The sequence below is a fragment of the Zootoca vivipara genome, chromosome 2 (genome assembly GCF_963506605.1).
Source record: "Zootoca vivipara chromosome 2, rZooViv1.1, whole genome shotgun sequence".
NCBI lineage: Eukaryota > Metazoa > Chordata > Lepidosauria > Squamata > Lacertidae > Zootoca > Zootoca vivipara.
In genome coordinates this window covers 48,189,359-48,212,953 of record NC_083277.1, presented here as the reverse complement: position 1 = coordinate 48,212,953, position 23,595 = coordinate 48,189,359, and the positions used below count along the sequence as shown (strand labels likewise).

At 42.8% G+C, this 23,595-nt stretch overlaps 1 protein-coding gene across 2 annotated transcripts in view; it reads right to left on the bottom strand.

The window, feature by feature from the left end:
- TAMM41 (TAM41 mitochondrial translocator assembly and maintenance homolog) overlaps nt 1-22,793 on the bottom strand; it is a 33,890-nt gene extending 11,097 nt beyond the window's left edge. For both annotated transcript variants that reach the window (XM_035106222.2, XM_035106221.2), the window contains exons 1-6: nt 22,571-22,793; nt 21,045-21,224; nt 20,337-20,429; nt 8,596-8,746; nt 4,767-4,912; nt 2,205-2,370 (exon numbers count right to left, since the gene is read on the bottom strand). In XM_035106222.2, coding sequence (XP_034962113.1) covers nt 2,205-2,370; nt 4,767-4,912; nt 8,596-8,746; nt 20,337-20,429; nt 21,045-21,224; nt 22,571-22,699 — 865 coding nt within the window. In that variant the 5' untranslated portion in view covers nt 22,700-22,793. The remainder of the gene's footprint in view (nt 1-2,204; nt 2,371-4,766; nt 4,913-8,595; nt 8,747-20,336; nt 20,430-21,044; nt 21,225-22,570) is intronic.
- Nucleotides 22,794-23,595: the final 802 nt, after the last annotated feature.

The following is a 23,595-nucleotide window of genomic DNA, read 5'->3' as shown; positions in this document are numbered from 1 at the left end:
TTAGCATCAAAATATTTTCCAGAAAACTGGATGCCACACCTTTGGGAATGAGCTATTTTCTACAAATAGAGAACAATATAGTGCCCAAGACATGCATGGAAGTACTTTTGCAAGCAGCAACACATAATTTCCCCCATTATGAATATTTATGCATGCTACTGAGACCTGTGGGTATAGGGCAGTATATAAATTCTAATTAATAATAATTATTTATACCCCGCCACTCTAGGCGGCACCCAACCGAATATTAAAAACATGATACAGCATTAAACATTAAAAACTTCCCTAAACAGGGCTGCCTTCAGATGTATTTTAAAAGTAAGATAGTTGCTTATTTCCTTGATTTCTGATGGGAGGGCGTTCCACAGGGCGGGTGCCACTACCGAGAAGGCCCTCTGCCTGGTTCCCTGTAACCTCACTTCTCGCAGCGAGGGAACCGCCAGAAGGCCCTCAGCGCTGGACCTCAGTGTGCAGGTAGAACGATGGAGGTAGAGACACTCCTTCAGATATACTGGGCCGAGGCCATTTAGGGCTTTAAAGGTATACTGGGCCGAGGCCATTTAGGGCTTTAAAGGTCAGCACCAACACTTTGAATTGTGCTCGGAAACGTACTGGGAGCCAATGTAGATCTTTCAAGACCGGTGTTATATGGTCTCAGCGGCCACTCCCAGTCACCAGTCTAGCTGCCACATTCCGGATTAATTGCAGTTTCCGAGTCACCTTCAAAGTAGCCCCATGTAGAGCACATTGCAGTAGTCCAAGCGGGAGATAACTAGAGCATGCTCACTCCGGCAAGACAGTCTGTGGGCAGGTAGGGTCTCAGCCTGTGTACCAGACGGAGCTGATAGACAGCTGCCCTGGAAACAGAATTGACCTGCTGTGAGTCCAATGGACAGCTGTGAGTCAAAAATGACTCCCAGGCTGTGCACCTGGTTCTTCAAGGGCACAGTTACCCCATTCAGGACCAGGAAGTCCTCCACACCAGCCCGCACCCTGTTCCCCAAGAACAGTACTTCTGTCTTGTCAGGATTCAACCTCAATCTGTTAGCCGCCATCCATCCTCCAACTGCCTCACATAGGACCTTCACTGCCTTCACTGGTTCTGATTTAAAAGAGAAGTAGAGCTGGGTATCATCTGCATATTGATGAACACACAACCCAAACCCCCTGATGATCTCTCCCAGCAGCTTCATGTAGATGTTAAAAAGCATGGGGGAGAGGATGGAACTATTGAGGCCCCCCACGAGAACTTAGGGGTCTGAACACACATCCCCCAACACCACTTTCTGGACATGGCCCAGGAGGAAGGAACAGAACCACTGTATAACAGTGCCCCCAGCTCCCAGTCCCCCCTATGGTCCAGAAGGATGCCATGATTGATGGTGTCAAAGGCCGCTGAGAGATCCAGCAGAACTGAATTAATAAATAACAACAACAACAACAATAATACTTTGCCATATTTCAGAATGGATCTCTTTAAAAGATCCAAGACACAAAGGACAGTGGGTGTACTCTAGCCAAGGTTTATGCCCTTTTACCTTAGTTTCATTGCCTCCAAACTGGAGGTTCATATGCTTGAATTTTAATTGGATTGTGCCCATTATTTTAAGTAAATGCACCTTATACAACACTGTTATGAAGCACTTGACATTTTTTTAACCTTATGCATATAGTCTCAATAATTATCAAGGTAGTGAGTGACTTTTTGGGACATTTTATAGATGAGGAAAACTGGGGTTTTTTTTTACTCCGTCAACCTCAAAGTCATTTAGGATGTCTATGATTCATAAGGTACTCAAGGACAGATCCTGGGACAACCCATCGTCTATTGGGCATAACTAATTCTTTGGCTCAGCTCTCAGGAACTGCAGTTTGCTCAGAAGGCCACCAATTATTGGTAAGACTCTAGGGGAACTGTGAAACTTAACACTGCACCCCCAAAGGAGTTTGGGGCTGGTTTTCCCCGAGTAGTATCACATGACAAGCTGTTCTTAAAACCAAGGAGTTTGATTTTAAGCAGAATGGGGAGTGAAAAATCTCACCAGGAATGCCCAAGCATTAGATCTCAAGCAGTAATTAGAATTTGTTCTACCTACCTACCTACCTACCTACCTACCTACCTACCTACCTACCTACCTAAAAGAGTGATTGTTAAGCACTGACTCCTATAAAAAGCTACTATTATTATTCATCAGTAAGCTTACCCTGGTGTACCACTAATCCACAGTCAGGGTCATGGGCAACTTGCAATAAAATTTCTTCCACATCTCTGTTCTTTCCCGGAGGATCCATGAGAAAAGTTATTTGCTGCTGTAGGGTCCTTGGCAGAGCCATTAGCTGTGCAAATTGACCTTCTGGACTCTTATCTATCTAAAGAGAGAGAGAGAAATGAATGGACATGGGTTGTTGTTTTGAGCAACACTGCAAAAGATTTTAATACCATGCTCTGTAGGCACATCCATCAATTGCAACACATACTGCCATTGTAAGAGTGCAACCCTCCACACAATATGAACGAGAGGAACCCTGCTAGATCAGCCCAATGATCCAGCATCCTGTTCTCACAGGGGCCAACCAGATGTCTGTGGGAAACCCACAAGCAAAGTTAAAGCACAAGAGGAGGTTTCCAGCTACTGGTATTCAAAAACCGTGGAGGCAGAGCAGAGCCATCATGGCAAGTAGCCATTTTGTGTTTGGTTTTTGGTTGCAAAATTAGGGTGTTGTAAAATGGTTGCTTTCTGCATTCAAGGCTCTCCTGCATAAGAGGGTGAAAAGTTCAAAGGAAGGTTAGAAGTTTAAGGGGATGTTTTGTCAAGGAAGGTCTGCACAGGAGGGTCAAAGGATCAGCATACAAACCTGACAATTAAGGGGAAATAGAATCTTAACTAGAAGGCTACTCTTCTGATTGGCTGCGACGCGAATATGTATGTCAAGCTAGAAAATTAGGTAAGGCAGTTTATTGTGGAGTCAGAAACTTGGAGAGAAGAGCTGAAGAGCTGCAAGAGAAAAATGGGCTGAAACACTTTAAGAGAGCTCGAACGCTGGATACTGCAGGAGTAAGGAACCAGGAAAAGACCATGAATGGGCCCCATAAGCTGAAGAGAGAGGTGCAATTTTCTAAGTATTTACCCTGCCATTTGGCTGGGTATCCCCAGCCACTCTGGGCAGCTTACAGTACATATAAAAACACAGTAAAACATCAAACATTGAAAACTTCCTGATACAGGGCTGCCTTGTGTAGTTCTCTATTTCCTTGAAATCTGGTGGGAGGGCATTCCACAGGGAGGGCGCCACTACAGAGAAGACCCTCTACCTGGTTCCCTGTAACCTCACTTCTCGCAGTGAGGGTTTATTTAATGTGCTCTTATGGGCTTCTTCCTAAATTTATCTTCAGAGAAGTTGACTATTCTTGAAGAGCCAAATCCCACCAGCAAATCACTTTTGCAACTATGCAGAATTTCAAAAACAGAATGAGACATGGTGGGGTGGGGTGGGGTGAAAAGGATAAAGCAATGAGCTTCCAAAATAAGGACTATTTGGGAAACACGAGAACAGAAAATATTTGATCTTTAGCTATCTGTTTAAAGACTGAAAAGACCTATAGCTTGAATTTATATTAGGAACATAGGATGCCTGCTTATATTGAAACAGACCATTTGTCCATCTAACTCAGCACTGTCTAAAGTCCAGGGACATCCAACCAGTAGATCATGATCTACCGGTAGATCCCTGGTTGATCCTGGTAGATCGCGGGATCCTTATCATGTACAAAAAGTTACAGGGAAATAGCAAAACAAAAAACAAAACCCTCTGTGCAATCCTCCCCCCAAAAAGCTCAACATAACAACTCCGGGCACTTCCCTCCTAAAAAAAGCTCAACAACCCACCCCACGCACGCTCCTCCTCCCTCCAATGACAATGGATAGATCACTGCTAGTTTTTTATACTGGGAGTAGATCACAGCACAGTCTCTTGGGAGTTGGATATGCCTGGACTGGCAGTAGCTCACCAGAGTTTCAGGCAGGTTAGTTTCCAACCCTTCCCAGAGACATCAGAGGCTGAACCAGGGCTTTCTACATGCAAAGCATGAGCTCGGCCCCTGATCTACAGCCCCTCCATTTATTTCACCTTTTGGGCACAATGCTAGCACCTGGCTCTCAAGGCATCAAGTTCCAAACTGTCCTGTTTCTTGTACCTTCCATGCTGAGAGGTAACAGCCTCCCGGCAGCCCTGTGCTAATTTACAGTGCAGACACCCAACCCCACCTTCACTTTAGCTACAGTTGAAGAATCACAGTGCCATGCAGTTTATTGGAGGAGTATTCCCGGCAAAACAGGCTACAAACTTTTCACCTTAACCAAGTTCTTCAAGCATAAATGAAAAGCATATACGACTATGAGCAACACACCAACCAGATGAATAGCAGAAACACCTTTTAATCACTTCAGGTCCATGGCTTACAGAAATCACATGACTGACACCTGAAGGGCTGTTAATAATGGTATGCTTGCACAAAAGAATCCAGAACTTATTTAATATGCAATTCTCAGAATTTAGAAAAGTTGCATTTTGCTGCTATTTATCACATTAAAAAATGGGAGTCGAACTGGTGTGGGATATGCTTTTGGCACATTTGCTACTTATGCTGAACATGAGCTCATTCATGCAGTCCAACCAGGGAAAGGGAAAGGGAGAGGGAAGGACACACAGACACGCCATCATTAGCCGTTTTTGTTTAAAAAAGCTTTCCATTATTAATGGCTTACCTCCAGCTTCCCCTGCTGGTGCTTGTACACAACTTGTGGGCAATCCTCCAATATGTTACTGTAGAGCTTCTGAAAATGCAACATATTGGGCTTCACTATGTTCATAACCTTCGACTTATCTTCTCCAATTACCATTCTGAAGTCACCTAAACCAAACCAAGATGGTCAACATGCATGCTATCAATCAAAATCAATGAAAATGCACACAATCCGAGGAAGGGATAGTGTGACTTCTAACCATGTCTGCAAACTATGGAGTGGATACTTATTGTTAGGGAAACCACTCCTGCAGATGTAATGCTAACCAAGCTTTTATCCAGAAGAGAAAAGTGTGTGGGGGGAGAAGGGCACGAGGCCTCAGGCAGCTGCCAATCGCCTAACCACAAGGAGGAAACCTGACAATATTAAGTGGCTGATTTCTACATTACTTGTTACCCACGGGTATGTGTAGCCTGGAAGAAAAATAGATTATGCTTGATGAACAGGAGCCAGTTACAAGACAACAGATATATAAAGACGCTAAGCATAAAGGGTACAAAGCATTATCATATTCTGACAATAAAAGATAGCCCAATTTTTTTCTTTGTAGAATAAAGCACTGTTACTTATATAGCAAGTGCAATCAAAATATCCTAATGTACAGAGCTAGTGCAAACAGGCATGTTGGCACCCCATTAAAGAAAGAAAAAAATGTTTTGGTAACCAAAAAGAAAAATGGAGTGCAAGACATCCATCCCTTAGTTAGCAATTTGAAGCGCATAGTGAGGAATGCACTTGGCTGGTGTGATAATGGACAGAATGTCCGATTTGGATTAGGGAGAGTCCAACTTCACAGGGCAACCTTGGGACACTTGTTAGCAATGTTATCACAGGATTGTTGTAGGGAGAAAATGGGGTCAATCCTTGGAGGAACAACATGATAAATATGAGATAAGTTTAAGTGAAGAAAGTAATATGAAGCACCTGCTAGGCAACACACTTGTTTGTGGCTGTCCACATTCAGGGGACCACCCCCATTTGTAGTTTTTGCAGCTCGTCGCACAACGGCCTCCCACTTAGGTGTTACTAAGCACAGGATCATACAGATTCAGTTTGACGAGTTCCTATTTGTCTTGAAATAGAGAAGCTGACAGACACAACTGTTTCCACTACACTTCAAAACTGGGCCTCCATTTGACTTCTGAGCATACTGCCCTTCCAGTTGCTGCAATGCCCCTACCTACCCAGTTCTCTCAAAAAAGGGACTGCGCAACTGCCTCTGCATGGAGCACTCATGTAGCGCATTATGTGCCTGGTGGAGGCCACAAGATCATGCACTCACTCCTCTGCCTCAGGAGGAGGATAATTGCCCAGGTAAATTTTTGCTTTCCTTTCCTGTGATAAGAACGTCTCTTCTCTCTCCATTATGCAAACTGTAGAGGTGGAAGTGTCAGAATTGGTACCAAAAGGCACAGCAAGGGAAGTACAGCCTCAGACACATTCTTGTTGCACACTAGTTTAACGTCCCACTAAATTTTTAAGTAAGGTCCAAATCTTAACCAAAGTTAGATTTTTAAAATCAGAAATAGTTTTAGAAAGAATTATGCAGTGGCAGTCCTTTATAATTATTTTATACTTATGACACCAAACAATCGTTCATTTGAGACCAAGCAATTATCTATCACTCATTCCTTACACAGGCAAAATGTGGGAGAAAAGGAAGGCTTTATCCATCCCAAAACAGTTTGATGTGCTTTGACTAGCTTTTTTTCTAGCTCCGTTAGCAAACATTACATGCCAGGATCACTTTTTTTAGAAGGCTGCTCTATGCTCAGAGAAACAGGAAATGTGGCAACTCACACATATGTGTAAAGGGGAAAGTGGAACTGAGTGCTTTAAATACAGGAGGAATTAATGTAAGGAATTAATGTAACACAATTTTTAAAACACCAGTCAGAATACTGACCGCATTAAGCCCTCGCTAACGTGAAAACAAAAGGGCTGAGGCAGCCTATAACAACAAAGAGAGGAGGCTTTTTCTCATGATCTATGGATATCTAGGGATTATAACTAGGGATAAAATCAAAATTTCCAATGTCTAGCTTCCAAGTGAGGGACACCAACACAAAGGCGTAACAGTTACATGTTATAACATTTGTGCGATTCTGCAGAATGTGCCTTAAGCTTTTCTGAAACAAAGCACCTGGGCCATTATTCAGCCTCGTCTGACAGAAGGCTACCCATGGGAAGGTCAGAGGTAGTTTGTCAAAGGATTTCCCTTACCACATAAAAGCATAATATACTCACTCAGCTTCGAACCATGCTGTGCCAACAAGGTTTCTCTGCAATTCCAAGACCACTTAGTCAAGCCTTTGCCATAATGCACTATGTAAGCCTGGGCTTTTCCCTCCAAGATTAAAAGGTTATACATCAAACCAAAGCCTGTCAGTTCAACTATATTGTGTTGAAACACAGAAAAGCCCGAGAAATAAAGCATAAATTGCAATACACAGTGTATGTAGCTGCTCTTCCTTGCCTAGCTTTTGTTTCATTGAAATCAAGGAGTAGCCAGATGTTGAACCTCAGCTTCCACCAGCCCTCCCTCAGCTAGCATGACTAATGGTCAGAGATGATGGAAACTGCAGTCCAGCAACATCTGGATGGCAACACACTGGCTACCCGCAATTTAAGAGTTGACCTGTACATATTTCATTTTTTCAAGCTTCAAGTTTTATTGAGATGTTACTGAAGGGTACCGGTGTCTGGTTTTTGTCTGGCAGGTATATATATATATATATATATATATATATATATATATATATATATATATATATATATATATATGGCAAGGATGTGACTCTCTGTATTTTATTTGTGAAAACATTTTTACCCTGCCATTTGGATCTTACAATATAATTTTACAGTTAAACAATACAGAGCAACATAGGACATCATGAGAGTCATTAAACGGCAGTGGCTGAAGTCAACGAGCCTTCCAAAACAACGAAAGGTCAAAAAGTTTTGTGAAAGAACCACGTAAGCCAGCTGCCTAAAAACTATGAGTGAGGGGATTGGAATGGACCTCCCTTAACATTTGGGGGAACAGTCCAAAAATCACTTGTCGTAGCCCAGGTCACCTTAAACCAGCCTTCACCAATCAGGTACCCAGGTTGGAAATACAACTACCATCATGCCCAGACAGCATAGGACAGGCACCCCCAAACTGCAGCCCTCCAGATGTTTTGGCCTACAACTCCCATGATTCCCTAGCTAACAGGACCAGTGGTCGGGGGAAATGGGAACTGTAGTCCAAAACATCTGGAAGGCCAAAGTTTGGGGATGTCTGGCATAGGACTTTATTAGTTATTTCTTACATTCATGTCCTATCTTTCCTCCAAGGAGCTCTTCCTCCTCATTTTATCCTCACAACATTTTATCCTGTGAGGTAGGTTTGGCTGAGAGACTGTGACTGGCCCAAGGTCACCCGGTGAGTTTCATGGCTAAGCAGGGATTTGAATTCTTGTCTCCTAGGTCCTAGTCCAACACTCTGATACCACACTGGCTTTAAATATAGGTAGTTTCATACGGGAGAAAGCAATATATGAGGCAATGGCAAGCTTCATGTAGGACTAAATTGAACACTCCTCTTTTTTTCGTTTCTGGAGAGTGAATCCGTATATGCTCAAGTAATGCTTTTATGGGAACCCCTGGCAAGCAAGACAGGAAGCGGAGAGCAGGATGTGGCAACACATACTTCACCCAGGTTTAGGGTCCTTTTCAAACCCTGGGAACAACAACAACAAAAATACACTGAAAGTCATACTAACCACAATATGTAAGTCTTACTAACCGCAATAAGAGAGCCCAGCAATCTGCATATAAAGATCCTCTTCAGAGAAACTTTCAGGTAACATAAGAAAGGCTGCTATGACTGCGCTCTTCAAGTTACTAGCAAGGGCAGCTTGTAGCTTAAGGTTCTCATTCTGAGTAAGGATTTTCACCTGAAAAGTAGTCAAGAGAATGGGTAGGGCATCAGAAATTACAAACATTAAACTGCTTCACAGCCATAGCTAAAGTATTATACAATAATCGGATAAAATACAGATTTTAAAAATAATAAAACCATCATTACAACTGCACAATTAATATTCCATAAAATGACCGGGAGAGCTTTTTTAAACAAAAATGTCTAAGGCAGGCACCTAAACACCAAAGAACTAAATGCTGGTCTAACTCCAGATCATTCCAGAGGGCAGAAGCTGCAATGCCAAAAGCCTGGTTTCTAGTACAAAACCTTGAACTGCACCTGATAGCATACTGGTAGCCAGTGCACTGCAGCTCCCTCAGCAGAGGTATTATCATCTATGATGGGATTTATGTGCTTCATAATTGACTGCAAATCCCAGAACTATGTCACAATAAATTAATGAAGGTACAATGATTTAGAGATTTTCCAATTTTGTCAAGCTCTACTTTCAACAAAGCAGATCTTCCACATTATAAATAAAACATTTACAGAAAAACGGGCAGCAATAAACACCTATAATCAATGCAATACATCAATGAAAAGTCTGTAACATATTCTGTAGCAGTCTGTAACATATTGTTCTTGGAGGTAGAAACAATAGCAGACAGTGGTGCTCACCTGACCTCACCTGCATCACAAAGACAAAGATTGGGAAGGTCAGTATGGAGCAAATGCTAGGCTTGCCATATTTCAAAGTGAAAATCCAGACAAAAAAGTTGCTGAGCCTTTTTTAGAAGGTTGTTGAGCTTCTTTTGGCAAGATCACAACAAAAATTGCTGTTTTTGGCTATTTTAAGGGAAAAGCGGAAAAATCAGCACTGCCGACATGGGCTACCATGCATCCAGATTTTCCCGGATATTTGGCCGATTTCCACCCAGACACTGCTGATAAATGCGGTATTCTGGATATGTCCAGGAAATTCCAGGCATATGGCAACCCTAGCAAATGCACAAGTGGGAGATGGACCTATGTGTTTGCACCACGCTGACCTTATTCTCTCCATCCCAGTTTTCAGGAGCAATGCTGACAACTAGAGTCAGGTGAGTGCCAGTCCCCCATGCCAACACCCACTATTGGGTATAAATATTTTGATTTAAATAAGTTATTTCTAGGCCACTTAGTCCTAGTTTCATGATTCTACAAGACTATCAGAAATGACACTGAGGATAAAATTCAGCTTAGCACTAAAGAGGTTGTTCTGTCGGCACAAGCATTTCTGCTTGTCCAATGGAAAAAAATCTTCCTTCCCCTTTCCCCATGCACTGTTCTGAGGATGCTCCAACCCTCCAGAGCAGATCTGGAGAAGATACAGGGGAGAGAGAGAAAGCCACATTGGACAAAGTCCTTCCACTGGCTTCCACAAGCAGAATGGGTTAGTTGAATCCAGCCCTATAACAATACACATACACTTTGCATCAACTTATATTCCATTTTAGAAAATGCCCAAATATTTGAGTTTGGTGAAGTTAAAAAAATAAATACTCCATAGATCCCATGTACACATGGCTTTTGCTTTGCTTTATCACATAAGAATTTTGTTGACACTTCAGTAAAAAATAACCAGGATGCTACCTTATAATAGGTCAGATTATTTGTCCATATAGCCTTTCACACCACTTTCTACCTGATCTTTCCAAATGGAGGTGAAAGGGAACGCATGGGCCCATGTGGCACTTCCGCCTACATAGACATGAATAGGAAGGCATGCCAAGGTTGAAAGGTTATCACTCATGGCACTACGGTAACACACTATTAGTCTGGCCTGAACGTTTGTACTGCAATGTTTGGCTGCAATTACTGATGAAATGTCATCATTTGTAACCAGTTCTGACATATGCTGGAAAAGCTCCAATTTAAACACATTCTTCTACCGCTTGAGTCATCAACTAGAACAGACAAGGCGACAAACTTACTTCCGTTGTCTGTGATCGAGATCCAAAGAACTGTGAAACTAGAACAAGGGAGCCCACGGGAGGAGAGCTGGACCTGTTCTTGGACATTAACAGCCCACACCCACCATGGAAATGGCTTTTGAAAGCAAGGAGAATTTCTGAAGTTTGATATGGGATAGTGGTCAGCAGTTCACAATCAGAAGTTTCACTGAAGTAGCACAAGTCCCCTGCCTAAGCAGCTCTTTGGATCCCAGCATATATTCTTCAACATCAACTTCGTTGGATTGGTCATGTTGTACGGATGCCTGATGATAGTCTTCCAAAGCAACTACTCTATTCCGAACTTAAAAATGGAAAGCGTAATGCTGGTGGCCAACAAAAGAGGTTTAAAGACTGTCTCAAGGCTAATCTTTAAAAATGTAGTATAAACACCGACAACAGGGAAACACTGGCCTGCGAGCGCTCCAGTTGGAGAACAGCCTTTACCAAAGGTGTCATGGGCTTTGAAGACACTCGATCTCAGGACACAAGGGAGAGACAGGCTAAAAGGAAGGCATGCTTGGCAAATCCACACTGTGATCAACTCCCGCCCGGAAACCAATGTCCCCACTGTGGAAGGACGTGTGGATCCAGAATTGGCCTCCACAGTCACTTACGGACTCATTGTTAAAACCGCGTTTATGGAAGACAATCTTACTCGGCTACGAGTGATTGCCAAAGAAGAAGAATATTTGTTCTGCTGTAGCAACAAGAGACAATCTCAAAGGGCTTTGCAAATTACTTGGATAAAATTAACACATGAACCCTCACACATTTGATTTGAAAAGACAAAAAAGGAAAACCAGTCTCAAAGATGCTGAAGAGTAATACATTGATGCCCACCTCATTTTGCTGCAGAGAGGTCTTTCTCAGTAGCTTTTATGTTCCTTCGCAATTTCATGGAAATTTTTGGGAACATGGAAACCCCAGAGGGAGGTCTGTTTAGGTGGAAAAAGTGATGGTCATTTGAACATTACTCTTGGGAATCTTTGAGATTCCTTCTCCTGTTTTGCCCATTTCCTTGGATGCTTTCTGATTCTCATTTGCGTGTGTGATTTAATTTGAGGCAACCTGCACACCACTGTGTTGAATTTGTCCATAGAATAATCAATGTTGTAAACATATTTGCACAGTTATGCAATTTCCCTCCAGATTTTGCCCTGCACGATGCAGGAATAAGTATTGCCTCTAACCAAATTACCCTTTTCTTCTTCTTCTTTTTTAAAAAAAGTTTCCACAAGATGATTTTAGAGTGAAGGAGACAGCTGGAGCTAGACTGCAATGAAACAAATAGACTGATATTATTACAGTGTGCAGTTTTCACAAACATTTAGAAGGTATATGGGTAAAAGCAAGTCCATGACAAAGAGATGATTGTATCCAGAACCTCACAAGCTTAAACCAGAGCCGATGATATATATTTCTGAACACAACCCTCGAGACCCAAAACGAATCTGTGGGGCATACAAGATCATTATTCTTCCATTATCTCCCCCCCTGCATTTGAAGTGTGGTTTTTGTTAGCGACACAAAATCTGAAACATCTGAATAGTTAAAGGTAAACTGGTCCTGGGAGAGGCTATTTGAACACATGCTTTCAATTTGCTTTCCTACATGTTTTCAGAAGCCTAATTTTACAAACAAGCATTTTTCCTCCTCCTTGAGAGGGGGGGGGGAGTCAATACAATCTTCTAGAGCTGAAAATGGCAGCTGAGAAGACAATAGGGGAATACAGTGAAAGACCAGCTGCTTTTGCTGTCTGTCTAACGGCCAAATTACACAGCCAGTTGAATAGCCAAGTGACCAAACAGGCAGTTCACCTCTATTGAGAACAACTGTGTTTACATGCTAGGAAAAAGCCCAATATATAATAGCTTATCTGCTTGACTGAGAGGGGGGAAATGAAGAAATGTGGTCTTCTGACTCAATCCTTTCACTCGATTTACACTACCTACCAACTCATATTGAAGAGTCAAAACTAGCAGAGTTTGCTGGGTTTTTTTTTAATATGTTCATTTTAACCTCTGATTCAGCAAGACTCATTGTAACCATGTCCTGGGGATGTGAGTCAGAGAGAGAATCCAATATAAATGTATTAAAAGGGGAGTTCGCCATATACAACTATGAACCTATAAAACAGGCAATGCAAGCCACTCCTAAACATTTTACTCCATTGAACACAGTGGGCCTTAGTCTAAACTAAGCATACAGTATAGAGGTTTCATCTGTTTGATGCTTCCTTATGTAACATTTTCTTATAAAGACCCTGTTTATTCTTGCATGCATGCACCCCACAGGGGCTTTGGCACATTCAAGTCCACTCACAAGGTGTGGCATGTTATATCATGCTGCATTTCTGCTGGGAAGGGGGGCGGTCTATAAACATACTGTATTTTCAGGGCATATTACCCTTTCATCACAAATGGTTTGGCTTGCCAAAATTTATGAAGAGATGTTGCAAACAAGGATCCAGTTAAAGGAGGGAAGAACACACTCTGTACACAGTGTTAATCTGTGGCATAATCAGTGAAGTATCTGAGACTGCCCTAGTGATATAGTGGAGGGGAAAACAGAGAAGCACAGCTCTGGGACTTTCTTTTTTCAGAGCAGGAGCAATGACATCATCAGCCAAAGTGACAGGATAACTGATGGATTGTCCTTGCTCTGGCAAGTGAATTAATATGGTAATCAGAAATTTGAGTTAGTTTGTGACAGATCTTCAGAGGTAATCAGAGACCAGATGCTTCCTTCCTTCCTTCCTTCCTTTTATGGGATTCTGATTTCAGGCTAGCAATTTAAATGGAAACAATCCTTTGCAAGAAGCAAGCAGTTAAATTTCAGCTGGCCAAATGTGCTCTATGAGATGAACCTACACAGCAAGCCTCACAGAGTTTGATGGAGCTGACTCTCAAGAAACGATCATATTTACTCGAGTATAATGCTCCATCAAATCTAATGCACACCTTAATTTTTGCAATGTAATTTGGCCAAAAAAGGTGCACATTAGATTTGTGTAAATAAGGTATACATAGAATTGCAGTCATACAGATCCTAATATATGGTGGTGGTGGTGGAAATTAATAAACATGGCTTTCTTAGGGCCATTCATTCCAATGCCCCCACTGTGAGTAGAATTTAATGGAATACAACCTTGGGTATAATAATAATAATAATAATAATAATAATAATAATAATAATAATAATTTATTATTTATACCCCGCCCATCTGGCTGGGTTTCCCCAGCCACTCTGGGCGGCTTCCAACAAAAGAATAAAATAATCGATTAAAGATTAAAAAGCCTCCCTAAACAGGGCTGCCTTCAGATGTCTTCTAAAAATCTAGTAGCTGTTTTTCTCTTTGACATCTGATGGGAGGGTGTTCCACAGGGCGGGCGCCACTACCAAGAAGGCCCTCTGCCTGGTTCCCTGCAACTTGGCTTCTCGCAATGAGGGAACCGCCAGAAGGCCCTCGGCACTGGACCTCAGCGTCCGGGCAGAACGATGGGGGTGGAGATGCTCCTTCAGGTATACTGGACCAAGGCCATTTAGGGCTTTAAAGGTCAGCACCAACACTTTGAATTGTGCTCGGAAACGTACTGGGAGCCAATGTAGATCTTTCAAGACCGGTGTTATGTGGTCTCTGCGGCCGCTCCCAGTCACCAGTCTAGCTGCCGGATTTTGGATTAGTTGAAGTTTCCGGGTCACCTTCAAAGGTAGCCCCACGTAGAGATAACTAGAGCATGCACCACTCTGGCGAGACAGTCTGCAGGCAGGTAGGGTCTCAGCCTGAGTACCAGATGGAGCTGATAGACAGCTGCCCTGGAAACAGAATTGACCTGCGCCTCCATGGACAGCTGTGAGTCCAGAATTACTCCCAGGCTGCGCACCTGGTCCTTCAGGGGCACAGTTACCCCATTCAGGACCAGGGAGTCCTCCACACCTGCTTGCCTCCTGTCCCCCACAAACAGTACTTCTGTCTTGTCAGGATTCAACCTCAATCTGTTAGCCACTATCCATCCTCCAACCGCCTCCAGGCACTCACACAGGACCTTCACCGCCTTCACTGGTTCTGATTTGAAAGAGAGGTAGAGCTGGGTCTCATCGGCATACTGATGAACACCCAGCCCAAACCCCCTGATGATCTCTCCCAGCGGCTGCATGTAGATGTTAAAAAGCATGGGGGAGAGGACAGAACCCCGAGGCACACATACATTATGCTATGTATTGCTGTGTGTGTGTTTGTGTGTGTAATAATGGATGAACACAAGATGCCTGCATTTTTGTATCCTCTTTGGGGGAGGGGTTGTCATGATGGACACCTGCACTTCAAAATTCATCATCGCACAACTAGATAGCATAGTTTAAGAAGACTTCCTATTGTGATCCTTGAGAACTCTGCCAGGCAATGCAAACCAATGATCTTATTCTGCATAATGATCTTATTCTGCATAAGACAGCTTTATGCATTTAGAGCAGGCAGCCCCAAACTGCGGCCCTCCAGATGTTTTGGCCTACAACTCCCATGATCCCTAGCTAACAGGACCAGTGGCCGGGGAAGATGGGAATTGTAGTCCAAAACATCTGGAGGGCCGAAGTTTGGGGATGCCTGATTTAGAGGTATAGCACCATAGCTGTCATGTTTTCCCTTTTCTTGCGAGGAAGCCTATTCAGCATAAGGGAATAAGCTATCATGGGCATGTAAGTGGACTTTTATAATTGAGGTGGAACAGGGAGGAGGAGCTATGAGTAGGAGGAGCTTGGGACCATGTGACAGGAATGGCTTGTCTGGCTGGATAGTGCCTCCCACTTTCAGGAAGCACCAGAAGTGGTCTGCCATTCTTCAGCAGCCAGGAAACTACATAGTCTGAAGATGGGAAGCAGATCATAAAATTTTAACAGGATGGAGGTTTACTACAAGCCTCAATTGGGCTGCAATAACCCCTGTGTTTACCCAGTTCTTCAACATGAGGTTAGATGAGAACTTGGCTAATCAATCTTATGTGGTGTCCAAAGCAAAAAGCCAGCAAACTCTTGAGACACAGCCAGAGAGGCCTGGGAAGAAGAAAAGAGCTCACAATTCTCAATAGCCATTTGTGTCTTACTAGAGATGTCCTCATCTGAACTATGTGGCTCATATTAGCACTCCTGCAAGAGTATACCAAACTAAGGGAAATTAACACATCGGAGAGCGGGACTTGGCTTATATTGCCTGCTCCATAGAGACAGAAAAACACGGAAACATTAACTAGCTGGGACACAATCTTGTAGTGGAACACTAGGAATTATGCTGCTTGAATCCCTGCTAAAACAGGGGGGAAACCCATATGAACTGTTCAGTCATGTTTAATATATCACTGTCAGACTTGTGCAAAGGGTTTGTTTTTCAACATTCAAGTTTGTATTGACTGTAAATCACAGTGGAAACAGTCGATAAAAAGGTATTGCATCACAAACCTGAAACATCAGATGGGAATGCTTTCATGTTCAGATGGGTTGGTATTTCAAAGGCTTCAAAGATCAGCCCTAAAGCTGTTGTCACCAAGGTTTGAAAAACCAACACCCAACTAAAATAACAATATCTACAAGTGACATTAGTTAAAATTTCCCAGCAGCAACTACAAATTACTGGTTAATTTTGAAAGTTTAGATCTGGACGCAAATTCCAAGAAGAAAAAGAAGATAATGTTGACCCAGAATGGAACAACTGAAAGTAAACCTAGAACCACGGAAGGCATTTAGATTTACTGGATTTGCATTCTGTTTTTATTTACACTTCTAGGGCAAGATTGAATGTAGCATGAGTAGGCACCTGCTCACTTCTTCCTGTCCTCTACGCTGCAGTTTCCACCAGCAAAATCTGCTCTGAACTTTAGAGGCACTGAGGACTGGAGGGGGAAGTTGAGAAAGCCAATGTCCTGTTGCACAAGCAGGCCAACATCACCAAACACTGTCTTTCATTTTACTGATTCCCAGAAGTTCAAAGCAGGCTTCAGATAGGTAAAGTGTGACAAATGCTAGAGATCTACCTTCCTACATACTTAAGCCAAGTCACAAAATGCCTGTTCAGACAGAATGATCTTACAAAAGTTTCAAAGAGACACTGGGTACGAATTTAGACATGCTATGTCCTATGTGGTACAGTCCTCCCAGAGGTCATTCCACTGGAAAATACTCACTAGGTTAGACTGAATGGAAGCATTACTCTTCAAGATCTCCCTGCATATGGAAAGTTGATATATTTTTTATAAAGCGACTTTGAAACCAGTGATTCCCATGCACATTGCAAAATGGTGGAATCCTGGGAGAAATGAATAGGGGAATTAGAACAAACACTCAAACATATAACTATGTTTTTATTTAAAAAAAATTGTACACTGCTTGAGGAACTTCAGTTGAAGGGTTTTTTAAAACTAAATAAATATTTGATGAAATTGCAAACTTAAGTTTTACTTAGTCCCCAGAAGAATAGCAACATGAATGCTCATTTGTTTTCTGAACTTGTAACACAGACAAACTAAGAAGAGTGGGCTTGTTTTGTTCTGAAAATCAAAGGCAAGAAAAAGTACAGGTGAGACTCGGAAAATTAGAATATTGTCAAAAAGTGCATTTATTTCAGTAACACAACTTAAAAGGTGAAACCAATATATGAGATAGATGCATGACATGCAAAGCAAGATATGTCAAGCCTTTATTTGTTGTAATTGTAATTATTTGTCGTTAGGTGGGTCAATTATAAATGGAATGTAATTAATGAAATGTAATAGAAATGGTTTTTTTGTATTATTGTAACTATTTGTTTTATTACTGTGGAATTTCCAAAAGAAAGCATTTGTAAAAATAATAATAATAATAAAATAAAAAGTTGCATTACTGAAATAAATGCACTTTTCGACGATATTCTAATTTTCCAAGTTTCACCTGTATCTTCCATGAAGTTTACTGGAAAGGACCAACAAATACTTTCCACCAACTCCTACTAATGATGTCATATGTTGTAGCAGAAGAATATTAAATATATATTAAATACATTAAAATACAAGAAGAAGTCAGCTGGGAATTCATAGGCAACTAAAAAGTATCACTTAAGACTACAGTGGTACCTCGACTTACGAAGACGATTCATTCTGCGGCCGTCTTCGTAAGTCGAGGTTTTCGGATGTCAAGCGCTGCTTCAGTGCATGTGCGAAGCGCAATTTCACGCTTCGGCGTATGTGCCGACCGCGCGCGCCGCTCTGCGCAGGCGAAGAACGTGCACGCTGGGAGAAAATACTTCCAGGGGTTGTCAAAACCTTAGGAAGTCAAAGCGTTCAGTTGTCGAGGTATGACTGTATACCCAAAGCAGATTCCCAACCCCACCCACCCCTTTCTGTCATCAGAATTCCAAGTTGAATTTAGAGTCTCTCTCTCTCTCTCTCTCTCTCCTTTTGACTTAACTCTGCTTCCATCTAGTGGTCAGTTGGAACACTTGACATGAACTCTGTGCAGTTGTCACTGACACTTTACCAGGCACTTTTAAAGCTCAGTACTCTTTATCCTTAAAGCACCGGATTCGGAGTATGGGAGTGTGACACTCTATATATTGTTGCAGTTGAGCTACAGTCAGCACCAGCCAGCATGGCCAGAGATAGGATTGGAGTCGAACAACATCTAGAGAGCCACAGGTACCCTAAAAAAGGTAAAGGTAAAGGACCCCTGAAAGTTAAGTCCAGTTGTGAATGATTCTGGGGTTGCGGCGCTCATCTCGCTTTACTGGCCAAGGGAGACGATGTTTGTCCGCAGACAGTTTTTCCGGGTCATGTGGCCAGCATGACAAAGCTGCTTCTGGCGAAACCAGAGCAGCGCATGGAAACACTGTTTACCTTCCCGCCGGAGCGGTATCTATTTATCTAGTTGCACTTTGACATGCTTTTGAACTGCTAGGTTGGCAGGAGCAGGGACCGAGCAACGGGAACTCACTCCATCGTGGGGATTCGAACCGCCGACCTTCCGATCAACAAGCCCTAGGTTCAGTGGTTTAGACCACAGCGTCACCCGCGTCCCTACCTGTGACTTAAAGACACCAGTAAACTGGTGTGACCAACTGTTAAGGAGAAATGGGTTAAGATCTTCTATCAAGTATAAAACTCACACAATACTTTTGGGAAATTATTATCTTTCAGCTTAACTCTGTATTCACTACCCTGAACTCCTGGAAGCATGCAAACATGATCAATAATATGTTTAAATATAGACCGGGCATTTCCAAGTTCTTTCCCAAGAGTGCAAAAAGGTCACAGTGACAGATGTGGGAATGGAGGAAACAAGAGCCAAGGGTTAACGGCCTCCCGTTGGATACCAATGTACCTGTTGCAGGGTAACTCGCATGTGCTTCCAACGCCTTGGCAAAGGACAGTACAATCTGGTTCCAAAACTCTGATGTTACTTGTCAAACTACATACATTAGTTCCGCACACACATCATATTATGGTAAATCATAATTCAAATCAAGCTATGGTTTGATGCATATAAGCAGTGTGGTGGTGCATGCTGCTCAAGTGTTCCCAAGGCACTTCTCTTCCACTGCTACTATGCCACAGATACAACAAGCCCAAGTCCAGCTTGCTGTGCTATCCAAACCCAAGGTTACAGTGCGCTTCCTCCCAAGGTTTGTTCTTGCCTGTCACTCATGGTGGCAGACTCAGTTGCACACCAAGGGAGGAGACCAGCATTCACCACCATACTGCTCATTCAAATCGAACAATGGTTTAATGCTACATTCAAACCAGGCCACTACATGATGCATGGTTTTGTTTTTAGAAGGTGTACTTCATTAAAATGTAAAGGTAAAGGACCCCTGACAGTTAAGTCCAGTCACAGATGACTCTGGGGTTGCAGCATTCATCTTGCTTTACAGGCTGAGGGAGCCGGCGTTTGTCTGCCTACAGTTTTTCTGGGTCATGTGGCCAGCATGACTGAGCCACCTCTTGTGAAACCAGAGCAGTGCACGGAAACGCCGTTTACCTTCCTGCCAGAGCGGTACCTATTTATCTACTTGCATTTTTGGCATGCTTTTGAACTGCTAGGTTGGCAGGAGCTGGGACCGAGCAACGGGAGCTCACCCCATCGCGGGGATTCGAACCACCAACCTTCTGATCGGCAAAAGCCCAAGAGGCTCAGTGGTTTAGACTCTTATTTTAAAGAAAAAGTAGTGGTGAGCTTCCCTGATTAGGAATGTGTTCCTGTGTTGGCCCCTGTGGTAGCTCCCTGCTGAAAATTCACCTAGCCAACACTGCCATTTGCCTTCAAATGTGCTGTTCACTGAAATTAAACAGCACCTTGAGCAAACTGCCACATAGAGGAAGGAATTTGTGGAGGCCCAATTCAGACTGTAGTCCCACAGCTGCTTTTTCTCCAAAACAGAAGTGGCCATTTCAACACCAACATGAACAATGTAACATGCAGTTCAATCCTCAGATGGAACGCAATAACAACTTCATCAGCATTTCACTTTACTTATGCCACAAATTTACATTCCAAACACCACAGTAAGAGAACAGCCTATGGCCACTTATCTCTTCACCATGTTTTTGAAATAGTTTTCCTGTGGTTATGGTTTATGGTCATTTTAAATGAGAAAACGAGTCTTAGCAGTACCGGCTTTTGCAGTCGTCCAGCTACATAGAGTGTCTTCCAGCGAAGCAGATCTTCAATCAGAACATCAGTACTAATAACACCATATTTTATAACCTGGAACGTGCAAAAATGAGAGCTGGATCACATTAAGTGTAAATAAAAGACAAATATACATCTGCCAAAAGCAAAATAGATTTGCACAAAGGCTGAATCTTTTGAAAATTCTTTTGGGGAAATAATTCTCAAAGCATGAGAGAGGTAGGGGTTTTTTTTTTGCCTCTTTTGCTAAAATCCATCCTAAGAAGCAGCAGAGGGGCACACATCAGAAACTTTCCATGGGAAAATCACTTACCGGTATCTTCCCTGTTCTCCCCATAAGCCTTTCTGTAGAGTCTCTTAGCTAACCTTCAAGGCGTCTCTTGATATTTAAACAGTTACCTCACTTGAAGGAGTCCCAAAACTAACCTAGTTTTGAACCTATCTTTTGTGATGGAAAGAGTCATAAAAGCTGTTTTATTGTAATAAAAAAAATAAAATCTAAAACAAAGATTAAAATAACTACATTTTAAATCAATTAATCCTGTTTTCATAGAACATATTGCCTTTCAAAAGAATTTTCGTCTTGGTAATAAAACTCTCACAGAGCAAAAGCCTGAATGAGTCAATAACTAAACTTGTGCACTGGGGACATACCCAAATAACAGCAAAGATGCCACCTATATTACTTACCCTGCCATTACAAGGCACTAGTGTATTGTAGTAAATCCCTGCTCCACAGTTCTGGACGTTACTGATTGGCTTGGGCCCAAAATATTTTAAAAAGGAATAATGATTACGATTCTTTAACAGGTTCATCATATGCCACGTCACAGAATCATCAACAGCAAACACAAAGTCCAGCATATTGTTCTGTAAAATAAAAAAGACGACAGAATGCATAGGGTTTTTTGCTTACAATCACAAAACACTCCTGAACATGTGAAACCCCTGAAGGCAACAAAGTTCTGAAACAAAAAAATGAAGTAACACATAAGAACATGAACGCACATCCACACACACCTGCAACCAACAAAGCATGTTTGTCCACTCCATGTTGCATCCAGATTAAATTAGGTCCCATTCAAATCCAGACTAAAGTTTCCATTAAAATCAGTGTGAAGAGTTAGTCATTAACTTAGTTCTCACTAAATTCAATGGGATTTAAGTGCAGGCTTTGGATTGGACACAGGCTAACGATAGAGTACATGATACACATCAGCATCTGATGGCACTTAATAAAATTCAAGCCTCAGTGGTGTTTTAATACTTAAAGGAGAAACTGAATCCGATACTATGCCCAAGACGTTCACTTAGAACAGTGGTTTTCAACCAGTGTGCTGTGGCACCCTGGGGTGCCTTGAATGATGGTCAGTGCCACGGGCAACACTGGCCCCTGCCCCTTTCTTTCTCTCCCTCTTCTGATGCCCTCTTGCATCCTCTCCCCCAAGGGGAGGATTCCCAAGAGAGGAGAGGAGGCTGAGGGAACACTCTACAAGGGAGGGTGTTCAAAAAAGGGTGAGAGGCTGCCAGCTCTGCAGGCAAAGGGCGACCTAACTGGGCTCCTGAGCCCCACAGGGGGGCCGCAGAATGAAAGAATGTAGTTGGTTAAGGGAGCGGTGGACTCAAAAAGGTTGAAAACCTCTGACTTAGAACAATTCCACTGATAACCCAATCAGGCCACTATTAACACATTATTCACTATGGTTAGGATTAGGAACCATCTAAGAAACAAATTGTTAAAAACAGTTGAAGCTAAGAGGGATAGGAGTGCAACCTTAGAATGAAACTTAAACTTAAAGGCTGACAGCCAGACTCTAACCTCAATTAAGAGACTGTGGCTGCATAGTTTATTGGAAGCAAATCCCATTATAGACAGTGATGGCTATTTTCAAATAAACATGCATTGATAGACGCCGCTAGGTGCTGGTTTTACTTGCAATTAAAGATTGTGTTGCATGGATGGTGCTATGAAGCATATGGCGAAAAAACGAGGGGAGCTCTATTATGTTTTCCTGAACTCATGAGGGTAGAATTGGGGAAGGGTGGGTTATTCTTAAAACACACAACCATCCCAGCTCCTTGCTCAGGGGGTTGCAGAAAAAACAACTTTAAAAACAGCCGCCGCCGCTTGATCGCTCGCAAGTTTTACAGCTAAATAATAGGCATAGGACTCGCCCCTTCCCGTCCTAGGAGTCTATTGCAGGCAGCCCACTTACCCCCGTTTCCACGGTAGAGGCCCCCGCTTGCTGAAAGACCCCGGACCCATAAGCAAAAGCTAGGCTGAGCTCTTGAGGGAAATGAGCCAGGATCCTGCGGAATTTCACCGCCGAGCTCTGCAAAGCCATGCGGCCAAAGTAAACAACGTGCGCCTTAAGCGCGCGCGGAGTCTTCGCAGGGCAGACTTAGCAGCTGGGAGTGCCGGGCGGAAGCATCACGTCGCCCAACGTCCACGCCAGTAGCTGAGGAAATAGAGGGTTTGAACCAAGAGGAAACCAAGTAGGCGTTCTGAAACCACAGCGCCCTCTCTGGTAGAGAGCTGCCTTGGGAGGCACCGCTTTCTGGCGCGCAATCCAGTCCACGCAGAAAGTACTGGTGATGAATTCACTGGGGCCTGAGCCCAGATAAACAGGGATAGGAGTGCAGCCTGGCAATGAACCAAATTATATAGGCAGCAGGCAGCCGTGCGAGCAGAACTTTTCTCAAGGTTCTTTCTGGAGTAGAGTTACTGTTTTGGGGAGTAAAGAAACCTGATCAAGTTTTAAAAAAAATCTTTTTCTTATCCTCCGCTCACAGATTCGGAAGATGGGGAAAGGCTTGTTCCCCAGGTTCACTTCATGCAGCCAATGCAATTGTTTAAAAAAATGTGTGTGTACCTGTGTTAGGGTTGCATATCCCATGATGCTGATCCCCTAGCACAAGGACTTTCTATTGCAGAAGGGAACTCCCCACATACATCCCAAATCTGTTCCTGCCGTTCTCAACCCTCTGGAGCAGACTTGGAGGGTGCAGGGGGGAGAGGTTCCATTGCATAAGTGGAAATCCTGCAGTACTATTTCATTACATAATGCCCTATATTGTATAGGTAAGCAAATATTGAGGGAACTGTAATTATTGCCTATATACCTTCTTATTGGACAAAACAAATTTGACTGAATTGCCCAAATTACTCCTGTACTTTTTACACCACCATTTGATCTAGAGCAGGCATCCCCAAACTGTGGCCCTCCAGATGTTTTGGCCT